The sequence below is a fragment of the Gavialis gangeticus genome, unplaced genomic scaffold (genome assembly GCF_001723915.1).
Source record: "Gavialis gangeticus isolate Ggan-Ray unplaced genomic scaffold, GavGan_comp1, whole genome shotgun sequence".
NCBI classification, from domain to species: Eukaryota; Metazoa; Chordata; order Crocodylia; family Gavialidae; genus Gavialis; species Gavialis gangeticus.
Genome location: NW_017729026.1, coordinates 40702149 through 40712322, shown reverse-complemented (window position 1 = coordinate 40712322; position 10174 = coordinate 40702149). Strand labels below are relative to the sequence as shown.

Here is a 10174-nt window from a genome sequence, read left to right as displayed (position 1 = left end):
TTGGGGCACTCTGGTGAACAAACATTCCCCCAGATAATGGTGGTCACCCCTGATAAACTTATAGGTGGCCATCAGATCATCCCTGAACCTGCACTTTTCCAAGCTAAAGAGCCCCATGGCTCTCGGCCTGTCATTGTAAGGTCTGTTTTCCTGACCTCTGGTCATGCGCATGGCTCTTCTCTGGACTCTCTCAAGCTTCTCCACATCCTTTTTGAATTGTGGGGCCCAAAACTGGATGCAGTACTCCAGCTGTGGCCTTACCAAAGCTGAGTACAAAGGGAGAATGACACCCCGGGATTTGCTTGAGAAGCATCTATGGATGCAAGCCAGCGTTTTGGTTGTTTAACTAGCCGCAGAATCGCATTGAAGGCCCATGTTCATCTTGTGGTCAATGATGACCCCCAAGTCTCTTTCTTCTGTAGCGCTAGCCAGCGTAGCACTGCCAAGCCTATAACGATGTTGCAGGTTTTTCCTCCCAAGGTGGAACACACAGAGTTTTCACAGATTCCAGCACACAGGGACCCTGGGATCAGGCTGATGCAATCTGATCATGCAGTCATGGTATGTAGGCATGAGTAAAAACCATCCAGCTGGGCACCACACAGGGTTTCCACCAGTTTCAGTGCTTGGAGATCCCAGGATCGGGTTGCAGCTGCTCAATAAATTAAAACCATGCATGATGCCCAGCACTGCAGCACAGTGTAGGGATTTGGGGATCAGGGAGCCCCTCCCTAGTCCTGGGATTGGGTTGTGCTGGGTCCTTTAAAATTCTGTGTGTGCACCTGCACACATGGTTTTCTGATATCCCTATTGCATGGGGACCTCAGAATCAGGCAAAGGCTCCTTGATCCTGGGATCCCCAAGAGCCAGGGAGGTCAGAAAACCATGTGTGCAGCTGCCTATTCTAGGCATATCTATGCCAATTTTCCATCATGGGCATTTCCCATGCTTCTGGGTTTTGTTGGTTGCTTCTGTACACCCCGCCCCCCAACCCCTTTTTCTGCAATATGTGTCAGGTTGTTTTTAAGCCTCCTCAGAGGCGCTGGGTGTTGGCTAGAACTAAGGCTGGGGACTTCAGCTGGGGTGTGCTGATTCCCCTGCTAGGAGCAAAGCCAGATGTTCCTGGCTAGAGGGCCATGCTCCTCCACTCAGGGCCAGACTGATTGCCATACTTGGGGGCAAGAAAGAATTTTACCCCATGATCAGATGAATAGGGACTATGGGGTTTTTGCCTTCCTCTGGAGCAGGGGCCATGGCCCTCCACCCAGGACCTCTTGAGCATATATTGACAACATTTTATTGAAGAGGACAATGGCTGCCAAGGTTCCCTTGCTTTACCTGTGGGAGGTTAGGGTGTTTGTTCCATGTTGTGTCAGGGCTAAGGGTAGTCTTATGTAGAGTTAAGATTATGGTTGCATGGGATGGCTTGGATAGGGATGATCCTGCCTCAGGCAGGGGCGTTGGACTAATGACTCTTCCAGCCCTACCTCTCTATGACTATGATAATATGTGGAATAACTGTATTATTATGCCTTAAATTAATTTGAACATATGGCCAGGTTACTATTTAAAGCATGATTAACCTGCTAATCACATCTTAAATGTAATGTGCATCACGGCTTGCTTCAATTCATCTTGAATATAAACGTTGTCATATGATATGAAATCAACTTTTTATTTTATTTTGGTTAGAAAAAATGAAAAAAGTAGTAGAATTAGAACTGAATGGTTCTTCAATATTTTTATTTGGTTCTTGAACTGAAAAAAACCCCTTACACAACTCTTACTCTCAGGGCAGTGTCCTGTCTACTTGAACAAGCTGCCATACAGAAATGGAACTGGAGAATTCCAGTTGTAGAGGCAGTTTTCAGAATAGGGTCAAACTTTAACTTGATCTCTTTGTGTAGTTGTGAGCCTGGGGAGAATTCTTTTCTATATTTACACATACATGTAAATGCTTGCTCCTGTTACCTCTACATATTTTTTAGAAAAATCACAAAAATCCAGGGTTCTACACAACATCAGATTGTAATACTTACAGAAGAAAAGTGGCCTTGATTTTACAGGAGTAGGTACAGGAGACAGTCAACAAGGGGAAGACAACTTCCAATATTGGGGTGCTACATGGTGCAGTAAAAATTAAAGTGTGTGGGAAGAGTGGGTGGAAAGGGCAGAAAACCCAACAAAAGAAAGAAGATTAAAAAAAATTCTCTCATTTTTCCTAAGGGATAGAAATAATGAAAAAAGCACAGTCAAAAAATGAAGAAGCCCTTGTAGCATAAGGAAGGTGTGTAGGCCCCAAGCTAAAGCTGATATAATTGCTCCAACTCTAGCCAGTGTGGTCAAGAGGAATTGAGAAGCCAGTGTCCTTATCTCCTTGGCCTAGACTGGGGGCAGGCTGTGTCTATAGTATACCTGAAGCATACTACTGAGATAACAAGCTTCCAATTCGGTGCATGTACATTCACGTAATAAGGAGGCCTCTATGGACAATCCTCTCAAAGGAGAACATATTTTGTTGACTCACACATTCTTACTTATAGGACATCTCCCAGCAGTGGGGTTTCAAGCACTGAATATTAAAACATGTATTCTTTGCCTATCAGGGACTTGTAAATATGAAAAATCATAGGTCAAATGCTGAACCTATTGAACTTGAAATGGTCCTATTATGTTATTCAGGTTGTACCCAAAGAGTGTAGAATTCTGAATCTGAATTTAAACCGGTATCATATTATATGTAATGGCTTTGTATTAAAGCTTAGTTTCACCAACTTTAACTGAAACTTACAGCTATTTATTTCACCACCAGAGGGAGCCCATGCAGTTCAGCAGAGACTGACATTGACAAATAGAGCAAAGAAGCCCTTGAAAGGAAATATATTTAACTTATTAACATATTTCAACAAACATTAGTATGTTACCTGTGGAGTTTGTTTTCTTTTGATACTTTTGTTTCCTTTCTGTACAACTCTCACATAAAAGCTTGTTGTTCCCCATTAACAGCTCCACAGATGTAAACTGGTAGAGGCAGGACTGAACAGAACATTCTTTAGAGCTAGTTGAATATGTTTGAGAAAGGGTCTGAAAAGCATTTTGGGGATTTTTGGACAAAGGGGACTTTTCCACTGAAAACACTGAATTGTTTGACAAACTCAATGGTGAATCCCCCTCTTCACATTCTTTTACAGTATTGCTGAGGCTGAGTTTGGATATGGCAGTGATAACAGTCACCTCATTGTGACTATCGCTTGGTTTGCTGTTTTGTGGTTTGACATTTCCTGATAAATGGTTGAGTCGGTCGACATGCAAACCAGATGTGTTACTGGATGTGCCAAAAAGTGACTGTGTAGAAGCACTTTCGCCTTCCGAGGCTTCGCTGTCTGCATCAACACTACTTTCAGAACAACTGATATCTTTTTCACTGCCTTCAGTCTGACTTCCATTTACTGCAGACTCAGGAATTGTGTCTTCCGAATACAGAACTCCAGAGCCACATTCTGCTTCAAGATTACCATCCTTTTCATGCATGATAACAGGACTTCTATCTTCCCCACCAGAGGAGGATTTTCTGGAAAGGCGTCTTTCATAATTTAACTGATTCTGCAAATAGTATTGAAATATTTCAATAATAGAGGTGAGAGAGAAAATAGATTTGTGAAGCTAAAGTAACAGCAAATATAACTTATATTTTCAAAGTAAAATAAAGACCTGTATTGTATTGTATTGATCTGGTTTCACCATGTTCTATAACACTACTTCTTTAAATTATTTAGACAAATTGGTGTTCGGATGTAAACTTACATATTTGGCAGCAACATATCCATAGCGACATCTATCTTACCCATTTGAATTATATCTATGTTATAACTTGATCCATGCATGGTAAAGGATTCCATATTTGATCTGTAAACTTGAACTGTGAGATCAGTTAGACTAATAATTTGTACTGCCACTGAAAAATTAGCATACACAAACCTATACTAAGATTGCATCCTCACAACTAAATTCTACTTCGCTTGGAACCTAGGTTTTAAGAAATTCTGAATTGTTTTTAAAATTTAGAAATATTAAAAATTGTTAATAAAAATGCATGATTATGAGAAGAGAAAACCAATTTTTTACCACATAAATTCTGGAAAAAGAAAAAGGGTTCACAACATTTTCCATTTGGGATCACTTTCCTCTTCTTATCATTGTTCTAATACAGTGATTCTCAACCAGGGTGCTGGGACAACTTGGGGTGCCTCCAAATGTTTTGAAGGGTACTGTGAGGAGATAAGCAGAAAGCTAAGCAGGTAAGCCAGGCTCAGGCTTATCCCTGACTGGACAATCTCTTACCCCTGCTGTAAGAACCTACAGCAGGGGTAGGCAATGTTTTTTGGCCAGAGTGCCGAAAAAACCACAATCTATACCTTGGAAGGTGCCGGAGTGCCGACATGCCAGAGCCCAGAGCAGCTTTTTGCAGCCTTCTGGCTGTAGCCAGCCCTAGGAGCCCGGTCTGCTTGCAGCCTCCCAGCTGCCTGCTGGGAGCAGCCTGGGCTCCATGGCTGGCAACAGCTGATTAAAGCCTGGGCTGGTGGAGGTGCATCGAGCAAAATTACATTGTGTTCCATGCTCGGCATGCATGCTGGGAGTTGCTGACCCCTGACCAGTAAGCACTGTAACATAAAGATTAGTTTTTGAAACTGGGTGCCACTCAGTTCACAAAAGTTATGGAGGGTATCTCAAGTGCAGGACGGGGTGCCTTGAGTCCAAAAAGATATGAACCACTGTTCTAATATCCTAATCTTTTGTAGTTACTTATGATAATATGGCTGCAATTGGCTGTGATCACAAGAGAGACTCACGGCTGGTTTTGGTGATAAGGAGTTGCAAGGCTGTTTGTTGCTTGAGTAGGCCCTGGAAATTGCTGGAGTGGGTTGCAGAGAGAGTTCTAGGTTGGGACAGGCTTAAAGATGGAGGTTCAAGGGATGATATACTGATAGCGCCTCACACCTGCATTAATCTCAAAACACTTTGTGTAGCCAAGTTTAAAATGTTTTACCATATACTTCATTCACCTAATCTGTACTGATTACTTTATTCTTGCAGCACTGTAAATGTGTTAAGGATTACCTTTATAATCTTTATTATGTTTTTTCTGTGGTAGGTCTATTTTTGATCATCTATATATGATTTCAGTATCTGCAGATGGATTTTTTTTTAAACTTTAAATTCAAAGAGGCAGGGGCAAGAAGAGGATAACCTTTCACCCACAAGAAAATACATCATTAGGCCAGGTTTTAGCAGACTTATACTCATCTCTCAGCTTTCTCTTCTCCCTTCCCCCCACCTCTTTTGGTCTCTCTCTGGTATCTACACTTCAATTACAAAATTGTAGTCAACCTACTTCTCTGTTCATTCCTAATTCATTTTCTCAGTCAGATCCAAATTCCAGTTAAGTCCATAAGACTCTTCCAGTTAACTTCAAAAGGTTTTGGATCTAGTCCTTTATCTCCCACCATTATGAATGCCTATATTTTTTTCCTTCCATCTTTTCTACTGTTTCTATTACACCTTTCTTTTTTATACTTCAGTCTCATTGATCCGTCCTGGATATTCTCTAGTGCTACGCTATTGTCTCTGCTTTCTTCATGTTCATTGTTTGTGTTTAAAGCATGAGCCAGAGGGTTTTGAAGCATATGCTCAATTTTAAGTTTTAAGTACATACTTAAATCCACTGAAGTTAATGCAAATCAAGCATGTTCCCAAAAGTTTTTTCTAGACAGGGACAAGCTTTTGTGATTTGGAGCCTTAAACTGGGAAGTAATTGTGCTATTTAGCAAAGAAGAAATGAAAAACAAACAAAAAACCACTGACTACCCACCGTGCTATTTTCCACTAGTCAGAAACCTTTCTTGTCCCAGTGAAGTTTGTTTTATTTCTACAAGTTATACAAAGAAACTAATTCCCTATTGTCACTAACTCCTATTAGAACTTGTGGATGTTATGCAAACAGCACTCATTAAGCCCTTAAAGCTGTTAAGTCTAGTTTGCTGAATAAAAGCATTAGGCCTGGCAACCAGTGCTTGGATGCCTTCCTGCTGAAAATGGATGGTTTCCAAGTACCCCTGGAGCTCCAGATACAGACTTCTGAAATCCTAGGCTAGACGCAAAGAATAGAAGCAAATGGTATGTGGAACTGGCAATCCTCTGTTTCAGAGAGATTCAGTGATTCAGAGGAGAATAGGGATATGTAGTACCTCTTCAAATATCCGGAAAGAAAACCATAATAATACAGTGGTGATGGATGGTCCAAAAGAAAAGTAGTATATGAGTTTCTGAACCACAGGCTCTCACAAATTAGACACTAGTAACTTTATAAGTATTGTTAGCCATCTTCAATGAAAGCACAGTTGTTTCCTGCACTATGTTGGAGACTTAGACTTATAATACTAAAATTAAATTAGTGCTCTATTTAAAGGTATACAATTTAGACTCATAGTTATGCTAATGACCATCTCTGGAATCATCTTAGTGGTACTAATTTCCTGTCAGTACTACTAATAATTTCATACCCATTCAAAGACTGTTTAGAACCCAGCAAGGGCAATGCTGATAGGACTTAATCTGATGTTGGGTCATATATAAAATAAGAAGCCACATAATACATGTATTAACACATGGAACCTTAATAATATCAATATCCTGTCATTTTATCTTTACAGTTGGTACTTATATACCACATGGATCACAGTTCTCCCTTCCTCTGTAAAGCTCTGATAACCAAAAATATATGCTTTCTTGTATAATAATAAAAATGGCACATGAAGTAGGGAAAAGCTTCAGTATTTGTTAGTTTGGCATGTCTGCAGAATGCTGTGCCACCATCAGGAAGACCATGTTAAGGGGATGAACTATAGTTCTCAGGCCCTGGAGGCTGAGTGCATCATGAAAATCATGTTCTCTGTCTCCAGGGAGACTGGGTTGGCTGTACTACTTTTGTAGCACACCCTGCCAACTGATCCACCAAATGGCACTAATACTGACTTGTCTGCTCTCTTGGCCAGCATTACAGGGCCTGTGACTGCAGCCAGAAGCAAACTTAGCGGACAGTAAGAGGTGAGGGAGGGCAACAAAAGAAAAGAAGCATGAATTAAAAAACTGATCTGCAGAAAAGCTCTCTCTTCTAATGAGGTCACATTTAAATGATGGAATTATGGCATTCCAGTAACCGATTTATTCATGCATTTACAACGTTCTGTATGTTTTCTAACACATTTGCAATTTAGGCCATAAAAATACAGACTTTCAAAATTCCTACAACTGTAAATCCACAAGTAAACAATTCGCTGCTGATCAATCTGAAGATTACTAGACAGCACAGATGCTTACCTTATCTTTTGTTAAAGAGTGTTTCTTGGTGATTTTTGCTTGCTGATTATTTAGAGCAGTAACAGAAGGGCAGTTGCAGTGACCAAAATCCACCTCCAGTGCAGTTTTACCTTTACTTGTCCTTCCCAAAGGCACAGGTTTTGAGACCTGTGAATAAATATTATTGAGGAGAAGTAATATGTTATTAATTGTTTCTAATTCCTTGCAATTTTGTAAAGTACTAAAGAAATTCACATTTTGTTAACTGGAGAGAGAGCTCCAACAGAACTGCAGTAACACCTAAGGGCAGCAAGAAACTCCTGTCGCAAAAACTACCACTCCCAGGGCAGATATGTGAACAGGAAGACACTGGGTGCATCTACAGTGCATTAATGCACCTTTGTTACTGGACATTAAGTTTGGTACCTCTAATATGAGGAACTACATAAATGCACAGTAGCTGGAGCTACTGCACAGTAGGAAAGGCACACAGTCTTGTTATGCAGCTTTACGAGCTTATGTTATGAGCTTAATGACTAATTCTGCTACACATTAGCACAACTTTTGCCATGACGTGTTAATGCACAGTAGAATTAGTCTACTGCAGATTCAGGATCTTGTATAGAAGCACCCAAAGAAGCCCAGACCCTAAAGGTTTTTAGTGTGCCTCCTTCCCACTGACTTCAATGGGAGTTGGACATCTAATCCTTTTGGGGAGTCAAGCCTTAGCCCACATATTCTCAGGCAGATTTACCACAAATTAAGCTGCTTTTCCCCAGAAGAATACATGGAGAAGGATGATGGTAAAAATGTTATCTGCCTTCCCTCACAGGAAAAGTCCTCTTGGGGTTCAATTGCCTCACCTGATGTCCAAGGGGAAATCTGAATAACATGCACCACCATGGATTAAAAAGTCATTTTATTTTAGCCTCCAAGCCTCAGTAACTTTATTATACTAAGTAGTGAATGCTCTCCCCTAGCATTCATGTGACCTTTTAAAAAACATTTAAGTCCCCTGAAATCTATTTGTATTTAGTCATATCTAACAACAAACTACCAGTATATGTATGTATGTATGTATACAGGCAAAGTTATTATTAGAATAAATTCAGAACTATATGCTGATTAAATAATATATTTTGTTCTAAATCTAATCTAATATTATAAACACACTGTTGATATATTTTGTATTTATGTAAATATTTAACTATATAAGCATATTACATATGCATATTCATATTTTTAGGCTATAAATTCAAGTCACATGTGTCTATACCTAAGTACATACAAACACGTACACATTTTCATGTAAGGAAAAAAGTGCTTCCATGGAAACTGCTTTCAAATTTAATATTTTATGTGCGTCTTACCCTCTCCTCTATTATAGGAAGTGAAAGATCAATGAAAGGCTCTTTTACTGTGGAAATCTTGAAGGAAAACAAAAAGCAAATAAAATACAAAGAACTTCATTAGTATTCTAGTATGCAGCTTCCATGTTTTATCATATCATCACAATACTACAAAAACCTATAGAAGCTAACTGTCTGTGAAAGATCTATTTAATCACAATGAAGAACTTCCCATAAACATTTCATTAAATATTTATTTTAAGCTAATTTTGATTTTCATTTTGGTTTAATACATAACGGAGAATGCCACAGTGAACTGCAGCATAGAAAAACAATGGGCACAGTCATACAACTTGAATCCACACATAGAGGGGAATCTCCACAGGTAGATCTCTCCCCATCCACTCCTTAAGAGAGTCAACTCTCTCTCCACTAGTACTCCCCCTGCCCTGCCTTGAGGCTCTCCATTAGCAGAAATAAGAGCAGGGAAAGTAAGTAGGAGAGATGCATCTTGTCTCTGATCTAAGAACAAGCTGAACAGCATAGTAAGTCCTTTTTTAAAAGTGAGTTCCAAAGTCAGATGTCAGATAGGAAGCCATTGGCAACCAGGGGCATTTATAGATGGGCTCCAGGAGGCTGAGGGAGAGCGAGGTACTTTAATTAGCGAGCCTCTGAGAACCACGCTAATTAAAAGTGCCTGGAATGTCATGTGTATCACTGTCACATATATGGTACATAAGAACTTTTTACTTCTTTTTTCTTGAAGTTAAGACATAGGCCATTTTTAGAAGAAATACTTTGTTTTAAAAAGTGTGTCCTATACTGCAATATAGTTTATCAAGAGGGTAAAATGGCAATATTTTGTTTAGTCATATTTGAAGTAACACAGTTAGCTTCAAGTCAGCAAGACTGGATGGACTCCATCCGAGAGTGTTAAAGGAGCTGGCTGAGGCCATCGCGGAACCCCTGGCAAAGCTCTTTCAGAATTCGTGGTGCACAGGGGAAATCCCTGATGACTGGAAGAAGGCCAACATTGTGCCCATCTTCAAGAGGTGGAAGAGGGAGGACCCAAGCAACTACAGGCCAATCAGTCTAACCTCCATCCCGGGGGAAATCCTGGAAAAGCTCATTAAAGAATCTGTGTGCAATACACTCGTGGAAGGTAAGATTCTGAATGACAGCCAGCATGGCTCTGCTGCAGGTAGGTCTTGTCTTACCAATCTCATCTTCTACGATTAGGTCTCTTGCCACCTGGACGTGGTAGATGTTATATACCTAGACTTTCAAAAGGCTTTTGATCTAGTATCCCATGATATCCTTGTGGGGAACTGGAAGATTGTGGGCTCGGCTGCTCGATGGTTCAGTGGGTGGGAAACTGGCTAAAGGGTAGGACCCAGAAAGGTCTCATGAATGGATCTGTGTCGTCCTGGCGCAAAGTGGCCAGTGACATCCCTCAGGGGTCCGTGCTT

General features: G+C 40.4%; 1 protein-coding gene across 7 annotated transcripts in view; it reads right to left on the bottom strand.

The window, feature by feature from the left end:
* Positions 1–10174, bottom strand: part of USP45 (ubiquitin specific peptidase 45) — a 124683-nt gene that overhangs the window by 14672 nt on the left and 99837 nt on the right. For 4 of the 7 annotated variants that reach the window (XM_019520170.1, XM_019520173.1, XM_019520172.1 and 1 more), the window contains 3 exons: positions 8727–8783; positions 7378–7524; positions 2925–3603 (listed from right to left, as the gene is read on the bottom strand). In XM_019520170.1, coding sequence (XP_019375715.1) covers positions 2925–3603; positions 7378–7524; positions 8727–8783 — 883 coding nt within the window. Of the gene's footprint in view, positions 1–2924; positions 3604–7377; positions 7525–8726; positions 8784–10174 lie in introns of those variants that run through there. The other 3 variants (XM_019520171.1, XM_019520174.1, XM_019520176.1) reach the window with 2 other exon arrangements.